At 43.8% G+C, this 19748-nt stretch overlaps 1 protein-coding gene across 1 annotated transcript; it reads left to right on the forward strand.

Annotated features, from left to right (window-relative positions):
• Nucleotides 1-4791: 4791 nt before the first annotated feature.
• Nucleotides 4792-19748, forward strand: LOC130479374 (alpha-1-antitrypsin-like). Its single transcript, XM_056851764.1, has 5 exons — nucleotides 4792-4905; nucleotides 7771-8472; nucleotides 12154-12424; nucleotides 14972-15119; nucleotides 19548-19748. The coding sequence occupies exons 1-5, from the start codon at nucleotides 4899-4901 to the stop codon at nucleotides 19737-19739; spliced, it is 1320 nt and encodes a 439-aa protein (XP_056707742.1). The 5' UTR covers nucleotides 4792-4898; the 3' UTR covers nucleotides 19740-19748.

The following is a 19748-nucleotide window of genomic DNA, read 5'->3' on the forward strand; positions in this document are numbered from 1 at the left end:
CAGCCAAGCACAGATCCACATGTTTGAAACTGTAAGTTTGAAACTGCAGGAACTGGCCGTTGGAAGGGTCATGTGTGGTTCTCTGTGTATGCATTCCTGAAGGAGTGATAAAAATGTGATAGACTGTATTTCTTATCCTTTGGCAGCTGCCTTCATTATATAAATGTACAATGAAGCCTACACATCACACTCATATGCCTTCTTGACACCCAGAAACGTAGAGGGAAGGTGAGTTTATTTATTTAGCCATCTGCTTGGAGAAAACAATGTCAGGCCCCTTTAGTAGATAGAGAGGCTTAATGGGAATGCTATGGGATTGTTATTTACCTCCAAGCCATGAAAAGTTTCAGCTTCCCATTTTCATGCATTAATTTTCTACTAAAGAGACCAGACACTTTTCTCCAGGCCTGTTGGCAGCCATATTAGGTGATCAGGAGAGAACCAGGCTATGAAAATAGCACTAAATACCACATTGTTTCTGAATGCCACAAAATGTCTTGTTTTCCCCCCACCATCAAGTCTTTCCCAGGAGATGGAAGAATGGTGCCTATATGGGAACCAACATACTAGAAGGCCACCAAATCCCTTCTGAACTTGCCAAACCATTACGGTCATCTTCAGAGGCCCTTCTTCGAGTGCCCTTTTCTTCTGAGATTAGGCTCGTGGCAACCCAGGAGAGGGCCTTGTCGGTCATGGCACCAAAACTCTGAAACTCTCTCCCCAGGGAGATCGATCTGTCCCCCTCTACTGCCATCTTCCACCAGCCACAGAAGACTTTTCTCTTTCATTTGGCATTCCCTCAATGATCGCTCCTTCCTAAGCAATGCTTTATTGTTTTGTATGCATTTTGACTGTTTTGTGTGTATTTTAACTGTTTGGGACAAAGGTGGTTTGAATGGTTTTATGATGTAGTTTTATCGTGTATGTTTTAAATAGTTAGCTGCCTTGGCAGCTCTTGTAATGCCAGATGTCCCCTCCTAATCTGCCTGCCAGATCTAGGCAGCAGTTGCCTTTGAACCGGCCAGTCACATTCAAACTTAATTCCTTGGACCAATCCTGATCTTGGGAAAGTGGGGTCCCAGATCTCGCTGTGGATCATTGTCTATATAAGGACCAGTCCAGTCTGGTAAAGTGTGTGTCATGTTCTCTCACCACCTGAATACCCTCAGCAACCAATTTACGGGACCCCTGTCCACTTCTCTTTAATGCTCTGCCACCTCGGACTTCTGCTACATGGACTTCTCTCCTTCCATGACTTCCCTCGCATTCTGTGGAGGATCAGGTAGTGTCATCCACCTGAACTTCTTTCCTGTCTGTCTCTTCCTTCCTTCCTTTCAGTCCATCCCCCTTCTTAGCCCATCTACTGTGTGTGTATGCGTGCGTGTATCCAGGAGCAGGCTCTTCTTATGTTCTTACACGCTGAAATAATTTGATTCAGAAGCCTTCATGATGGGGTGGCTCTGACCATTTTTTCCTCTGAGGACCACCATGAAGGCTATTCTGGGGATCATGGAACCTGCATGGATAAAAGCTACTTGAGATGTGGGTTGTGATAAAAAGGGGAATTTTGCAAGACTGAATGAAAAAGCATGTGTGATCCAAATTAAAATTTCCAAAAATTTCACAGAGACTATCTGAAGAAGAGGTACTATGTCAACACAGAAAGACCTTGTTTTGATATCTCTGTACTTCTGTATATCTTGTTGTAAAGATCTTATCATTCGTATTTCCTGTTTATACAAGTTTACAATTTCATACTTAAAAGGTGGCTTTATATATCCCTTTGCTTTAATTGTGGTGTGGTGCTTTTTTTTTTGCATTTGTGGTTCCAAGGGGGTGGGGGAATGTCCCAGAGACCTCTGAAGAACTTGCATGTATTACTCTCCCTACAGATGACAAGCTCTTTGCTACCCTATCAATAGGCATGTCATCTCTTTTGGCAACCAAGCAGACACCACTCCTACAAGCTGACCTCTAACGCAAGCTGGTTTGCCAGAGGCTGTTACCTCCCTCTTTTAATTAGAGCTCTGCGAAGCGGCTGTGGTTTCCGTAGGAAGCCATATGTTGAGGTTCCCTTTGCAAACATGTGCACACTTAAGCCCATGTCTAGGTTTGGCACACTTTAAGGAGGGACTGTAAAAAAATCTCTTTCCAAGATTCCCACAGTTGTAAATGTCGGTTCAATGCCACCTCTCTGAGCATCTCTCAGTTTCTTCCTTTGGCAATCTCATTTTCAGTACTCTTTCATTTAGTTTTTCTTGGTCTTTAAACCCCATTGATCATGGTTAACCGCTTTAACATTTCTTGCACTCTCCAAGGCTTCAGAAATGGGTGGTCCTGACCTCACGTTTGCAAGAATGTACGCTCATAAAGAGAACGGTTTAGGGGGGGCTCTTGGCATGCTCTTCTTAGCACAAGACCTGAGGCACGTTTAATCTGGCACCACAATCAGGGCAATCATAAAACGTTCCCAAGATATTTCCTTTTTCTTAGCCTGAAATTAAGGGGGATGGACTCCCTAACTTGATCCAAGATCAATCCATTTTTTGATCCACCATCATACGTTCATTAACGGCAACCTGTTCTGCAGCACTTGTGGTGGTGGCCAGTGACACCAAGTCACAGCTGACTTATGGCAACCCCACAGGGGTTATAGGCAAGAAACAAACAGGGATGGTTTGCCAGTGCCTTCCTCTGCATAGCAATCCTGGTCTCCCATCCAAGTACTAACCAAAGCTGACCCTGCTTAGCTTCTGAGATCTGACGAGATCAGGCTAACCTGCACCAGCCAGGTCAGGGTCTGCAGCAATTAGCAAGTATTAATGTTTGTTGCTATGCTATGAAAATCTTTATCTGCTCACTGCAGACAGTTCGAGGTGCTGTCCAAGCAACAGAGCACTGAAAAGTTGAACATCCTGTCTGGATCTGTACTTCCTTACTTGGGGCCACAAGATGTCCTTCCCATATGTCCCTTATTTTAAGCCCTTGGGCAAAGAGGGAGAGGGAGCCAGAAAGTCCTATAGGTAGATTTGGTTTTCTTTTGAGTTATCTTTCTGGATATTTAAACAAAACGTGCTTTGTCAGATTTCTCCAGATTCATGCCAATGGAAATTATTGCTTTCCTGATTATCTGATATTTGAGTGTTTCAGGCTTTCGTCCAGGAAAATCTAAGCCAGGGGTGTCAAACATCAGGCCTGGGGGCCGGATACGACTCCTTGAGGTCTCTTATCCAGCCCACAAGCCAGCCAAGACACACACACCCCAGTCCCAATCTGTGCTGGCAAGCCTGCTGCGGGCTCACGTGCCGAAGCAGCCTCCCCCTCCCCCACCCCTGCCCCCGGCTACTGAACTGAGCTGGTGAAGCATGGCCCAGCCTGACCAAGTGACATTTATGTCATATCCGGCTCTCATAACAAATGAGTTTGACACCCCGACCTAAGCCTTGCAGGCCCAATGTATGCTGAACGGAACCCCTGCAAATTCCCTATAGCAGAAGAAGATGATATGGACTGCACAATTCACACAGATCAACTTTCAATATGGGATTCTCCATTTTTCCCTCCAGCAAGCCTCTCCCATCTGTCTCATCTGATGCCTAAGGATAAAAATAGAAACGGGGGAAATTCCTTGGCAAGTAGGCCAAGTGAAAAAAATTTTATAACCACCTTAGGTCTTCTGGTAAATGTTTCCTGCAATGCTATGTATTTACTCTGCAGCTATTTTACTATGTCATTATTTATTCCTCGGCCTGTTACTTTATTGTACTTTAAGTCTCCCCTCTTGCTTTCATGATCGATGCTGCTGCTTTATTATCTGCTGCTGTTTTACTAAGAAATTATGCTACCTGGCATTGTTAGTTGATCTCTTGTGCTGATTTTTATCTGGTTTCTGATACCTTTTCGAAATATTAGGTGTATGTATATAATACGTTTATAAAGATGACCGCCATCTGTTTTGGCTATTTTAATCGAGAGCACAGATTATAAATATTCTAAGTAACCCCCCCCCCCACTAGGGTTGCCGGGTGGGTGGTACTGGCGGGCAATTGTCCTCCAATCCACCCAGCCACTCCAGAGCCACAGCTGCGTGCGCACATGGGCACGTGCATGCGCCGATGGCACTTCCAGTTTTACTTCCGGAAGCACTGCATCGGCGCGACTGCTTTTACACTCAGCCCCCCAAATTTTGGTGTTAAATCTGCCGCGGCGACACAGTGCTTTCGGAAGTAAAACCGGAAGTGCTGTCATTGCATGCATGCACCCACGCACACCTGTGCCAGCCCCAGCCCCGCCCCCTAAAACCTCCCGCCGATCAGGTGGAGGACCTGGCAACCCTGCTCTCCGCTTATGATGCAACACTTTGAATCTTCCTCAATACAGACACTCATTCCTTTATAACAAATATTTATACATTAATAGTTCTGAAAAAGGAGAAGTATTTATCACTCAGTCAGTTTTGCAGTAGCGGTGGGAAAAGGTGCTTGTGAAAACCTAGAGCTGTTTCCTCCTTGATGGAGCTTGTCTTTACCTATCTAATTCATCTTTGTTTGGATTGAGTTGTAACTTTTGTACCATTCCCTTTGTTTATAATGAGTTGAAAGATTGCGACAATTGAGGTGTGGATAGATAATTATCTATGCCTTCACAAGGGATTCAGCTGGATGAACACCTGTTCCCAAACATCAAGACAGAGAGAGACAGAGGTCATATAAGCAAAGTCACATGGCTATCCAGCCCAACTGGAAGCCTAGTAAAACTCATTCCCTTTGTGGTTATGAGTCAGAGCCTGGAGAGAAACTAATTAGCCAGTACAGAGGATGCTCAGCTCCCTTTGCCAATCTCAGACGAAGTGAATGAGGAGTACTGCAGACGTAAAGAAAACAACTGAGTCCTATTGAATGAACTGTAAGTAAAGTTCCCTTGGAATAGTGGCATTTGTGTTAAATGTGTTGTTATAAAATGTATGTGATAATTACTTACCTGAAATGCAGGCTTGTCAGTCAGTCAAGTTTTATTTCGATACAATATCAGCTCTAGGTAAAAATCAAAGTTAGGTTAAAATAATAAAATAAAATAATAAAAGTTGATTCTGGAAGGATGATTTGAGGAAGAGGAGGAAAGATCTTCTACTGGGAAACGTTTTCAGTTAGCCGTTTACGAATCCCACTAGACCGGAGGTAGAATTTGGCTACTTGAATGGTTATCTCCCGAGAGGAGTCTGCTAAGAGAAGGGAAACTTTAGCTTCTTCCGTTCTCCCAGGAAAGGATGACAATATGGGGAGTATGTACTGCGATTTTATGTCATTGTAGAAGGGACAGTGCAGGCTTGTCTATAGACTTGCTGACAAATCATAGCAATTTTTGCAAGCTTGTGTAGGAGAGTGTCCTGATTACAGCTCCATCCTAAGCAGAGTTACACTCTTCTAGGCCCATTGACTTCCATGAACTGCAACTAAGCAGCTGCAACTCTGCTTAGGATGACAGCCAGCCAGAGGCAAGGATAATGCTGATAATGTGATTAAAATGTTATGATACAGGGGATGTTTTCGTGGAAACCGCTAACATGTACAAAGGTACAGTGAGAGAATGAGAAACGTAAAGCACAGTGGGAGTGAGACATGCACTGACTTGAAGAGCGAATGAAACACAGAAGTACTGATTGCAGGTTGTTAGCGAATGCTCGAGTGGTGATTTCTGCAGCAGAGTTCAGAGAGTTTGTGCAAGTTCATGGGCAAAAAGAATGAACCAGGATTCAGCTGTCATACTTTTTCTCCTTTTCCCCAGAGGCCCCTAGAGCAGGATACAAAGCTGCCTCGTATTCTCCTCATAGGAGGAGGAGATAGGTTATAAGAGATGGGGACTGTCCCACGGTCACCTCAGCTTTGACCTGGGGCATTATATTCAGTCTGGCATACACATTTGCTCCTCTCCTCCAGTTTATCCTCAAAACCTCACAGTGAACTTGATTATTCTAAGTGAGGTAGTATGATTGGCTCAAGGTCACCTAGAAAATCTTTGCACAGGGTGTCTCCAGGCCTACTTTGACAGCCTAACCACTATGGTGGTGGCAAGTGCCATCAAGTCACAGTTGACTTATGGTGACCCATAGGGTTTTCAAGGCAAGAGGCTAGCAAGGGTGGTTGCCTTCCTTGTTGATCTCCTATCCAAATACTAACTAGGGTCGACCTGGCTTAGCTTTCAATATCTGACCTGATGGCCTGGGCCATCCTACACATATAATATCATTGCTGTTCCATGATGACCAGAGGAAATGATTGCTACTGTAAACATTTCTGGGAATAAGAACTCAGATTACAGTTGGTGTAAGGAAGAATGGTGCAATGGAGCAGTCCTGCTGATTCATACACTGAAGAACACACAGGCTGAGTCTGTGGTGGCCACCATATTGAAAAGTCAGATATGAGTTGTGGGCTCTTCTCAGTTCCTGTGCATGTGGTGCTTGATTTGGATTGTGATAGTGCTGCTATTGGAGAAGGGGTTCATTCTTATCCCTCACACTATTTTCCTGATGTGAAATGGTTCTGGTGGTGTGATTTGGTCACCTAGAGAAGCCTGTGTTGTTTGGGTCATGTGGATTTCCTCAAAGACCAAATAGTGCCTTCCCAGGGCTATTTCAGGTCAGGAAATTGGGCACTAAATGCATGGAAATTGTGAAGCAATCACATTACATGTCTGTTGCATAGGATAGAGATCTCAGACACAACCTCCATACTCAGTAATGTGTGAATCAGGACCTGTCACCATCCCTCCAAAGCAGTAAATGTCGTATCTTATTGCTGCTATGAGCTACCTCAAACATTTTATGAAGAGTGCATAGGGTTGCCAGGTCCCTCTTCGCCACTGGGGTGGAGCCTGAGGAGAGGTCTGGGAAGGGAAGGGACTTAGAATCATATGCCATAGAGTCAAATTGCCAAAACGGCCATTTTCTCCAGCTGAACTGATCTCTATTGGCTGAGGATCAGTTGTAATAGCAGGAGATCTCCAGCTACTACCTGGAGGTTGTCAACCCTAAGAGTGCAGCCAATAAGCATTTTAATCAATCTATCAATCATTAAATATGTAACCAATAGATAGATTGATTTCAAAAATCTGAAGTTCACTGAATACCACAAAGGGGAAAAGGAGAAAATCCCATGAAAATAAATGGAGTCATGGCTTGTGCCTCAATCTTGACACCAAAGGCCAAACTGGGCAGGGCCATGGCAAATCCATATGGATCTTCCCCAAGTACTCGAAACCTATGGGTAGTGGCTGGTATAAAATAAAAAGGGGAGCATAGGAAGGAATGTGCCACTGTCCCCAAATCTGTTTCCAAGGAGATTATTTCTCCCTCTACTTGGCTCTAATACCAGAAGACAGCTTGGCCAGGAATGTGTATTTATCTGAACACACTGGTTCTAGTAAAACACAACTTGAATCAGTCCCTCTACACACTGGTTCTACAGCTAGATTCCAGTCCAGAGCACCCTAGAGACCAACAAGATTTTGGGGGTAGGTATTTTGAGAGGAACCTATTTGTTTCCTACTTGTATCTGATGAGGGCAAGTTTGCCTCTCGAGATTGTTTCTATCCCAAAAATCTTGTTGGTCTCTAAGGTGCTACTGGACTTGAATCTGGCTGTTCTACTGCAGACCAACAAAGCTATCCTCTGAAACACTGGTTCTAGTAGCGCACCGTTTGAATCAGTTCCTTTCTAGGCGTATTTAAGCACCAGAACTGATGTGTTTTTCTTTGTTGTTTGTTTCTTAGGGAGAAAAATGAAGCCCATTATTCTCCTGGTCATCTTCGTTACTGGGATCTTAGCTCACAACGCTTTCCCTCCCAATTCCGGAAATCAATACTACGATAACAATTGTGACAACCATCTGTATCCCCTTGATCGGAATTATCCAAACCAACCCAATCTAGGAAGAAGCCAAACTCCAAATGAGATCGTAGTCGGCACTAATTCCAACTTTGCATTCAAGTTCTTGAAGCTAGCTGCTTCCAATGGAGACCAGAGGGACAATTCAGGCAAGAAGAATCTGGTCTTCTCTCCCATGTGTATCTCGTCTGCATTTGCCATGCTGGCTTTGGGTGCCAGGTCAGAAACTTTAGATCAGATCCTCACAGGACTGAACTTTAAACCAACAGAGATCGCAGAAAGGAACATACATGAAGGTTTCCATGATCTCATCTACATGTTAAACAGTGGGAGCTCAGGCCTCCATATGGAAATGGGGAGTTGCCTATTTGTACAAAACAAACTCCACCCACGACCAGATTTCTTATATGGTCTCCGAAATATCTATAGAGGAGATATCTATATGGAAAATTTTAAGAACACAGCAGAAGTTATACAACATATCAATGGCTACATTGAAAGGAAAACCCATGGGAAGATTTCTAAGCTTGTCGATCGAGTTGATCCAGTTACTGAACTACTAATGGTTAGTTTCTTTTACATGAAAGGTAAGAGATTAGACTGGGACTTTAATCTCATTTGTTTGCATCCTAGATAATCTAGACTCATCGCATTTCGTAGAATTCTAGGTGGAACTTTATTCTCTGTGCATAAGTCAGGAATAATTTGAAATTTCTGTTCCAAGAGGGTGCTGGTGGTTGAAATTTTTATTCAAAAAAATATAAACTACATTTTCATAACATTTATTATCTATGATGCACAGAAACAGACTGAAATGTTGTTCTGACCTGAAAATTCCCTTTTCACTTTCACTGCTTCTTTGTATGAATCAATCCTTTCCAAGGATCCATTATCCATTCTATTCTTGCCATTTTTCATTCTTTGCACCAAAGCCTCCCGTGGAAATGTACTGATTTTTCAGTGGTTTTTATGTGTCAGCATGGTGTAGTGGTTAAGAGAGGCGGACTCTAATCTGGAGAACTGGATTTGATTCCCTACTCCTCCACATGAGTGGAGGACTCTAATCTGGTGAAACAGGTTTGTTTCCCCATTCCTCCACATGAAGCCTACTGGGTAACCTTGGGCAAGTCACATTTCTCTCTGAACTCTCTCAGCCCCACCTACTTCACACGGTGTTTATTGTGAGGAGGGGAAGGGAGGGTGTAAGCCACTTTGAGAGTCCTTAAAGGTAGAGAAAAGCAGGATATAAAAACCAGCTCTTCTTCATATATATATATAAGACACGCACACACACACTGTTGATATATATATATATATATATATATATATATATATATATATATATATATATATATATATATCAACAGTGTGTGTGTGCGTGTGTTAAGTTCCGCCAAGTTGCTTCTGACTTATGGTGACCCTATGAATCAATGTCCTCCAAAACTTCCTGTCATTAACAGCCTTGCTCAGGTCTTGCAAACTGAGGACCATGGCTTTCTTTATAGAGTCAATCCATCTCATGTTGGGTCTTCCTCTTTTCCTGGTGTCTTCAACTCTTCCTAGCATTATTGTATTTTCCAATGACAGTAGGGAGCAGGAATATGTAAACTGCCAATGCCACGGTGGCACGGCATCACTTCTGGCACAAACCTGGAAATGACAACATTGTGTCAGGATGATGCTATAGCATTCTACTGAAACTCTATGTTTTTGCCATAGAGGTTCAGTGGAATGCTAGAGCATGGCCCCAACAAGATGGCATCACTACTGGGTTTATGCCAGAAGTGACATCATGCCATTGGAGGGACAGCAATTTCCCCCACCCCATTTCCCCCCCTGCTGTCCTACCAAGTGGCAGTGGAGGACTGGGGCTGCCGTGCTGGATGTCTGCTGCTGGAGTGGGAGGCTTGGCAAGCCTAAATCCAATACAATAACCACTATACAACTCTGGCTCTCAAAAACTTCAAAAAATGTAATCCCTCCCCTGCAACCTGAAGTGTACAATCCATTCTACTACCTCAGCACTCTGCTGCCTCATTCTGCTACCTGTATAGATAGGCCAACTTTTCGTGCAGTGAAATGATACTACAAGAAACTTCTGAAGATTTGGGGATGGAGCCTGCGCCGGATAGGGGCTTCAGTGGGGTGCAATGCCATAGAGTCCACTTTCCAAAGCATCCATTTTCTCCTGGGGAACTGATCTCTGTAGTCTGGAGAGGAGCTGTAATTCCAGGGGATCCCCAGGTGCCACCTGGAGGCTGGCATCCCTACATGTCTTTAATTTCTTTTTAACAATTGTTAAATAGATGTGTATCACCCCCCACACATACACGCACACACACATTTTTGCCCACATCTAGATTCTTTTAGCTACCTCCCATTGCAACACAGAATGAAGATGATTCTGCCAGCTAGCAAGGGCAAGAATGGCTTGGCAGTTTGAACTTCTCTACATTGTTTCAGTTATTATAGTCATAATACAGCCACTTTGAAGTTCTAAAGTATTAATTACTTCCCAGGATACCTCCAGTCGGTAGGAAAGGATGAGTGACCCTGTATTACAGAGGAGGAAACAAAGGGTGTATCAAGGAATTAAGCAGCTTGCCCAAGATTTCCCAGTGACTCACAGTGAGAACTGGGATCCAAGCCTGTGAGCTCACAGTTCTCCATTCAGGGATTAAACAGCAACACTGGTTTCTTAACAGGCATGAGAGGATTGTTTTGTTAGCTGTTTTGTTATCTGTGTGTCTGGAGGTGTCTTAGATTACCTTGGATTACCAATTCCTAAATCTGTTCTCACTCTTCCTTCAAGGATCTCAGGTCAGCCTACATAGTTACCCTTCTCCATTTTGTCCTCTAAAATGGTCTGGCTGAGAGATGGTGACTGGTCGAAGTTAACACAGTGAGCTTTGTAACTTGGATGGGATTTGAGTTCAGGTCTCCCTAGTACAGATTTTCCCCCTGTCAACCTGTGAATAGGGTTTCCAGGTCCCTCTTTGCCCTCGGCGGGAGGGGCGGAGCATGAGGAGGGCAGGGTTTAGGGTGGGGAGGGACTTCAATGCCATAGAGTTCAATTGCCAAAGCGACCATTTTTCTCCAGGTGATTTGATCTCTATCGGCTGGAGATCAGTTGTATTAGCAGGAGATCTCCTGCTACTACTTGGCAGTTGGCAACCCTACCTGTGAAGCAGCAGAGGGGAGTGGGGGGAAATGAAGACATGGTGGCTAGGGGTGCCAACCTCCAGGTACTAGCTGGGGATGTCCTGCTATTACAACTGATAGAGATCAGTTCACCTGGGAAAAATGGCTGCTTTGGCAACTGGACTCTATGGCATTGAAATCCCACCCTCCCCAAACCCTGCCCTCTTCAGGCTCCGCCCAAAAAACCTCCTGCCAGTAGCAAAGAGGGACCTGGCAACCCTACCTCTAATTGCTGTAGATAATGTATTTTTGTGCAGATTTTCAAAGTTTGTGAAGAAAGTCAAGGGCTCCTTCATCTGTGTTTTTTCCCTGTCCTTTCTGCAATGTTAGATCCTGTTGAGAAATGGATGAGAAAGTTCACCCCTTAGGGTTGACAGCAGGCCAGAAAATATAGCTTGGCCTGCTTCTATGTAAACACAAAATATGTACAGGACAACACATGTAAAGAGGGAATAGGATTTCATATTTTTCTGCAAACCTGGGGTCCTTTTCAGGTCTGTAGAAAGATCTGTCTTAACCATTCACAGCTCCAGGCACCAGATTTAAGTATCCAAAGATTTGGCTGACTTAGTATATAGATGACATAACCTTGTTATAGTATATAGATGACATAACTCTGACATTTTGTGGTTGGGTCCCCCTCCTGTAGCAGCCATTTTGGGATTGTGCCCATCACCCAGTGTCAGAATTCCATGGGTGCCCACAGCATCAAAAAGCTTGGGGACCTCTGCTATAAGCTAATAACAATATTCTAAATTTATGTATGCAAGAATAAAGTTGGGAGGGAAGGCAGCATAGCATAGCCCGATCTCATTAGATCTCAGAAGCTAAGCAGGGTCAGTAATTTGAAGGAAAACCTCAAAGGAAGACTCTGCAGAGGAAAGCAATGGCAAACCACCTCTGCTTCTCACTTGTCTTGATTGGCCCTTGCTGGGGTTGCCATAAATCAGTTGCAACTTGACGGCACTTTACACACACACACACACACGAATAGGGTTGTTTTCATTAATATCATTGGCTATGCTTACTTCCTAAAATCTTCACTAATGATTTCTTTCTTCTGCAAGCCAATTGGAAGAAGCCTTTTAACCCAAAGTACACTGAGCAACGTGAGTTCTACGTTGACCCTTACACTGTTATCAAAGTGCCAACAATGTTCCAGATGGGCATGTTTGAAAATGGCCGTGATGAGCAGAGGGCTTGCACCATTTTGAAAATGCCCTACGAAGGACATGCTGATGCATACATTATCCTGCCTGACAAAGGAGAAATGGACAGGGTGGTCAGGAGCTTGTCAAATGACGCCGTGCGAGCTTGGAAGAGTATACTCCAGAGGAGGTAAACAATTTTTTACTTTGGTGCCAAGCGACTCAATCGAACAACACCAGGGAACTTGGGGGATGAACTTCTGAAGGATAAGGTCTTACTTTATTAGGTGCACAAAGTGAACAGACATGCACCTGTGAAGGCCTCTTCTTTATGACTAGCCATTCTTCATAGACCTATCCTTGGTAAATTTGTCTAAACACTATGTCTGATAGTAAACAAAAGCCACATGACAGGGTCACTGACAGACAAGATTGGGGTCTGTACATACTTCCCAGGTATGCAAAAAAAAAAAAAAAAAAAGAATGAAAAAAAAAGAAGAAGAAAAGGAGGGAACCGAAAAATTACTTGACAAGAACAGAAAATGCTCCAGAGGGGATAGAATGTTGTGAGCAATCTTGTCAAGCGCCCAAAAGAGCAGATTATGTCTAACATAGGGTTGCCAGGTCCCTCTTTGCCACAGGCGGGAGGTTTTAGGGGTGGAGCCTGAGGAGGGTGGGGTTTGGGGAGGGGAGGAATTTCAATGCCATAGAGTCCAATTGCTAAAGCGGCCATTTTCTCCAGGTGAACTGATCTCTGTCGGCTGGAGATCAGTTGTAATAGCAGGAGATCTCCAGCTATTACCTGGAGGATGGCAACCCTAGTCTATCAGTAAAGGGGCTTGTGCCAGTGTGGATAATAAAAGCCACACAATAGAGCCACCCACAGACAAGAGAGGGGTCTGGTGTTATTGCAGAGAGCAGGAGGGAGGTGCACCCTGAAGCTAGAAATACTCAACCAGGTTATCACCTGTTGAAGTGTTTCTTTGTACTGTGTTTCAGTGTGTTTGCAGTGTATCTTAGGCAACCACTGCTATATTCAGGATCTGGAAGACCAAATTTTTCATCAGTGACACATATGACTGGTTAGCAGAGGCGGGGAGGGGACAGGTCCTTTTCTCCAGCGCTCTCCTATCATCCAGTTTTCATCTATGGGAACCTGTAATTATCTACCAAATTGAGAGCTTATAATGGCTGCTCATAGTTATTTATTTGGATACTTTTAACCTGCTTTTCTTTGCTGAGTATTAACTCAAAACTAGGGTTGTGCACAAAAAAAAAATTCGGTAAATTTCGGGTTTCGGTTTATTGGGCCCGATTTTTTCCAGTAAACCCAGAATAAGCCGAATACCCATACCCAAAGCACGAAAATTACTGAAACTTTTAACTGATGATATGATGCGACAACGACGCAGATACCCTAGACACTGTGACCCCCTGTCTGGCAATTTTATCAGAACTGTTTTATATATGCCAGTAAAGGTGTTGAAAACTGAATTACTGAAACGGCTAATTTCAGGTTTATTTTCAGTTTGGGTTGATCGATATGCCCAATCCTACAACAGTTTACAATATGAGAAAACAATAACAAACCATAAAATACAACAGGTCTACCAGTCAGCAAGAGACCACTCCAACAGGAGCCCAGCAAGTAGTAAAAGCACTGCTCTTGATGCCACAGTCTTTCCCGCACGCTTCGTTCTTTCCAGGAAGCAGCTTCTCTTTAAGCTTCCAGGGGCTGGTGAGAAGGAGCCGAGCAGGTGATAAAAGCTCCCCCCTGGTGACAGCAGTCTATCCCCAGGCACTTGGGAAATGGTGATGATTAATGTAGGATTGTCTGCACTATAGTGATATTGGGGACGTCAGCAGCAAGTCTGAGACGCCGCGAAGTTTCCAGGGTGGGTCATCAGAAGAATCTGATCAGCAGCTGGGAGGGGCCGTGGCTCAGTGGTAGAGCCTCTGTTTGGCATGCAGAAGGTCCCAGGTTCAATCCCCGGCATCTCCAGTTAAAGGGACTAAGCAAGCAGGTGATGTGAAAGACCTCTGCCTGAAACCCTGGAGCTGCTGCTGGTCTGAGTAGAAAATACTGACTTTGATGGATCAAGGGTCTGATTCAATTTAAGGCAGTTTCATGTGTTTCCTGCAATTAGTTGGGAATCAGCTCCTGATTTCCCCCCCCCCAAAAAAAAACCCCTTAGCTGGGTACAGAGTATTATTTTCCCAGCAGAATATCAGAAGCTGATTCCCAGCTGATCCCTCCAGATGGAAATTGGTTTCTGCTGACTGCAAGTAGCCTGTTCCCACGAATGGGTGCAAACAGGCTGCAAACGGTGAAACAGCCTTTCAGTTAATTGGCTGACTGCTTACCACTGGCAAACAGAATGTGCTTGAGCCCACATGTGTGCAAGCAGCCCCCGCTTACACTTTCCTCACAATGAGATGGGGAGAAGGTGGTAGAATGCTAAGGTGACGGAATAGACAGTACTAGAGCTAGAGAGGCGCCCTTTTGATTGCTACCCCATGTTTTCAAAAGTCCTGCAAATGGAAAACTGAAGTTCAGAACTAGTCTTTTCCCTGTGGTGCGATTTCCTATATGTTTAAATCTGTTGGGAAGCATAAAAAAATATGATCTGCATTCCAACCTATTCCATCGCCTCCTTCTGTTGCATGTATAGACAAAGTCTGATGGATATTGTACTTTTTAATAGGACTAACAAATCATTTTCTCTCTTCCAAATAGCTCTGTAGATTTGTATATTCCAAAATGTACAGTTCATGGAGAGCTGAATCTGAAAGACATCATGTATTCCATGGGTATAGTAGACGCCTTCACTGAAAAAGCAGATCTGTCTGGAATCACAGGACAGCCTCAGCACAGGCTTAATGGCGTAAGTTATGGCTTTTTTTTTCTTGTGCAGAAGAATTTGTATGCATATTTGTTTATAATGTGTATTAACAGGTTCTAAACAGATGACAACTTGCCCTAGTTGGAAAGTGTTAGGAATGTACATATCTCTATACTGCTCATTTCTGTTGGCTTTATGCCATCATGATTTTCACTGAAATAATCCTTTTAGCTATTTCTAGTTCCCCTCATTGCTCCCAGGAGTCCTCCTTGGAAGGAGAGAAATGATCATTTATTTATGTAGATACGGACAACATTAAATGTATTTCTGGAAAGTAAGTGGGTCTAAAGCAGTGGTTCCTAACCTTTTCTTTGCCCATGCCCCACCTAAGCATCTCTAAAATCCTGATGCCCCTCCCCTGTGACATTGTCACCAGCTGACCGCCATGTACATTCTGGTTTTAATTTTAAAAATGCGTATGTCACAATATATATTTATATGAGGCCCCTAGAACCATAAGAAATGCAAAAAAAATCACTGTTCTTCTGTATGCAGATGGTACTTTGTTACTGTCAAGGACTGAAGTGGGTCTTAGGAAGATGCTAAAATTGTTCATTTATTACTGTAATTTGGAGGGGTTGACAGTTAATTACAAAAAGTCCAAAGTCCGGTATTCTCAAGAAGTAGAAAAATGAAATATAACCACTGGCGTATCAATGGAAGGGAAATAGAACAAGTAACCCACTTTAAATGTCTAGGCATTACTTTTAGCCGTAATTTAACCTGGAAAACTCATTTCTCTCTGGCTCAAAAAATAGCTAAAGCGGATACGAACGCTTTAGTATGCTTTTTTTAATTCTAAAGGTGGACAGTATGTACCTGTTGCCATTGAAACTTTTAATGATAAGATACTTCCACAAATCTTATATGGCGTGGGGATCTGGATAAGTGGTGCTTCAGAATCCATTCAACACCTACTTTTAACATATCTCTGTCGCATTGCTGGCATACCGTCCTGTTGCAGGAACAGCACTCATAATTGAATTCGCCCACCACTCAATAGAATCCAGGGTCTGGCTGAGTGCCTTTAAATTAAGACTTAAGTCTCTTTTGCTGGCATCAGACATTAAAAGAAGCCTGTTGCATTGGTTGAAGAAAAATACCTATATAAATACCTGGATGAAGCTGGTAGAAAGCAAGTTGGAGTATCTGGGTCTCCCTCTTACCACAATCCAAGATAAGGGCCACTATGAAGCACTGAGAGAAGTTATGAGGAGAGTATTTCAGTTTGATCCAATTAGCACTGAATTTCATGCTCGGAGTGTTTGTTCCTTTTGGCTCTTAGAATATCCCCTCCTGTTCACTTTCCACTATATCAAAGGCACCTTATTGTCCTAAGCAGCTGTTGTGCATTCATGTTGTGTGTATGTGTTAAGTGCCATCAAATCACTTCGACTAATGGCGACCCTATGAATCAGTATCCTCCAAAACGTCCTATCTTCAACAGCCTTGCTCAGGTCTTGCAAATTGAGGGCCGTGGCTTCCTTTACAGAGTCAACCCATCTGATCTTGGGTCTTCCTATTTCCTGCTGCCTTCAACTTTTCCTAGCATGATTGTCTTTTCCAGTGACTCTTGTCTTCTCATAATCTGACCAAAATTCATGTTAGGCAGATTGAATGCTCTACCTACAGCAGAATTGAATGGGCGCTACAGGGAAATTCCATTCTCTGGCCGCCTATGTAGCTGTTTTACTGGTAAGATTGAGACTATTGGCCATATGTTATTATTCTGTGCACAATGGGCTTCACTTAGAGAATTGTGGATTACCCCTATTTTGAGAAAGAATCAGCTTGTTTTTGAGTCTCTTTTCTTCTAGCTGTTTGTCAAGAAACTATTAGATCTGTAACTGTAACTAATTTTTTGTCTGCTGTAATATTCTTAAAGCGCCCTCCAGTTCAGAATTAATTAATAATGTTAGTTATTATTAACATCTTATTTTATGTTTTAAAGTAGCAACTCTGTGTATTTTATAGTTAATTTTAATCTTATTGTACAGCTCAAGATCTCTGGTCGCAGGAGCTTTGTTAATAAAGTAAAGGAAAGGGATTAAACCTGGGACCTTCTGCATGCAAAGCAGCTGCTGTACCATTGAGCCAATGCCCCTCCCCCAGGGAACTGTGCCTCCAGTGTAATGAATGCATGTAGGTCAGGGGAGAGGTTTCCTGAGTAACATGCATCTCTGTGCCGGAAAAAAAAATGGAATGTGTAAAGTGATAAGATAGATCTAATCTGCAGTGCAATCTGTGCAGGTATGCAAGTTTATCCATGAAGACATTAGTGTTTTGTGGACCATACCACTTCAGACATCAGATAGAAGATCAGAGTTTTGAGCAATCCATTATATATACAAAAACTGATTGTACGTAGAACATCAGCTCAGAACATGCTGAGCTGGATCCTTTCCTTCTGGCGTCCCAGTTCTCTGACTTTTTATCTCTCAGACCTGTTTACTTTTGTTATTGTTTCAGGGCCAAACTAGGTGTGACGGCAGAAAATCCATGATCCAGTCTTTCAAAATGCTAAAGGCAGCTGCTGAGGCCCCAGGTCCACATCAGGGTTGTGGTTCAGGGGGAAAAGAAAATTTAATCCTTGCCCACTGTGCTGTTGTCCTCATGTCATAAGAACATAAGAAAGGCCCTACTGGATCAGACCAAGGCTCATCAAGTCCAGCAGTCTGTTCACACAGTGGCCAACCAGGTGCCTCTAGGAAGCCACAGATGTCAATCACAAACATATGTATGAACCTCAGAGATCACACACACACACACACACACACACACACACACACAGAGAGAGAGAGAGAGAGAGAGAGAGAGAGAGAGAGCGCTTTGGAAAGTGATTTACTTCAGGCATATAGCCAGGGAAAGAATGAACCCATGCCATGGCCCCAGTCCAGATCACACTCCCAGGTAGTAGCTTCAAGCATTTCAAAAACTGTTGGAGATTCATGTAGCCATTGACTCCAATGAATCTACAAGGGTAGAACTCTGCTTAGGAATGGACTGCCCATCATAGATCTCTTCCAGCCATGTCTTGCATGGCCTTTACCAATGAAGGAATCAAGAACAAGCAGTGATACTTATCAACTAGGGTTGCCAACCTCCAGGTGGTGGCTGGAGATCCCCCACTATTACAACTGATCTCAAAATGACAGAGATCATTTCCCCTGGAGAAAATGGCCACTTTTACAATTGGCCTCTCTGGCATTGAAGTCCCGCCCCTCTCCAAACCCCACCCTCCTCAGGCTTCACCCCCAAAATCTACAGGTATTTTCCAACCTGGAGCTGGCAATCCTAAATGACACCCATAGAAAAAGAACAAGAGTTAGTTTTTATACCCTGTTTTTCTCTACCGTAAGGAATCTCAAAGCAGCTTACAATCACCTTCTCTTCCTCCCCTCACAACAGGCACCTTGTGAGGTAGGTGGGGCTGAGCCCCAGGTCACCCAGCAGGCTTTACATGGAGGAGTGAGGAATCAAACCCAGTTCTCCAAATTAGAGTCCACCACTCCTAACCACTACACCATGCTGGTCAATTAGTTCACCGGCACTTCCTCCCTGCCCATGTTAACATCCAGGTGGGTCAGCATCCCTGGGCATCTTCTCATAAAGCAAAGTACCATGTCCATTCTCGCCTTATCTTTCCTCCAAGGCACTCAGGGCAGTGCACACGCTTCTTCCCTCCCCATTGTATCCTTGCAACAACCCTGGGAGGTTGATCATAGAAGAAATGACTGACTGGCCCAAAGTGGCCCAGTACCTTCCACGGCATTCCATCTGGGTCTCCCCAGTCCCTGTCCAACCATTCCACTACATCGTCTCTATCTCTATCGGGAAGGGAAATGGCCTTATGGAGAGAGTCTTATACTCCAAACAAACACTGTTCAACAGGATTCTATCTACTTCCCTCTTTGTTAGGCAACAAACCCCAAGGAATATTGAAACTGCACTGCATCCACATAGAATCATAGAGTTGAAAGGGATCTCCAGGGGCATCTAGTCCAACTCCCTGCACAATGCAGGAAATTCACAACTACCCCCCCACACACACACACACCCCTGTGACCCCTGCTCCATGCCCAGAAGATGTCAAAAAGAAAAATGAAACCCTCCAGGATCCTGATGGATATTGCAGTATCGTTGTCCTATGTTTCCTGTGTGGGCAATCCATTTGTGAAGCAACAGCGCCATAGCCAATGATGTGTGGCTGCAGCCCTGGTGGAAATTTTTTTACTGGCTTTAATGATGATGGCCAGATGGTAAAGAGGTGCCTTTGCAGACTGCAAACGAAGTGGGGGGGGGTGATAACCAAACCTGTTTGCAAGGCATTTTTGCAAGTGTATAAACTGGTGTGCTCAGATTTACGTCTCTTGTAGATAGAGTGACCTTTGAATTTTCCTTTCATCTTAGGCCATTCATAAGGCTATAATGGTGATAGACGAGAAAGGAACAGAAGCATCAGCAGCCTCTGCGATGGATCTGGTACCCATGTCCGTGCCGACTAAATTTGAAGTCAACAGGCCTTTCTTGGCATTGCTTGTTGAAAGAAAAACTGCCAGCATTATCTTCATGGGGAAGATCTCAAGCCCTGCTATGAGCTGAATAAGCAAA

The sequence above is a fragment of the Euleptes europaea genome, chromosome 6, assembly GCF_029931775.1.
Source record: "Euleptes europaea isolate rEulEur1 chromosome 6, rEulEur1.hap1, whole genome shotgun sequence".
Lineage (NCBI taxonomy): Eukaryota > Metazoa > Chordata > Lepidosauria > Squamata > Sphaerodactylidae > Euleptes > Euleptes europaea.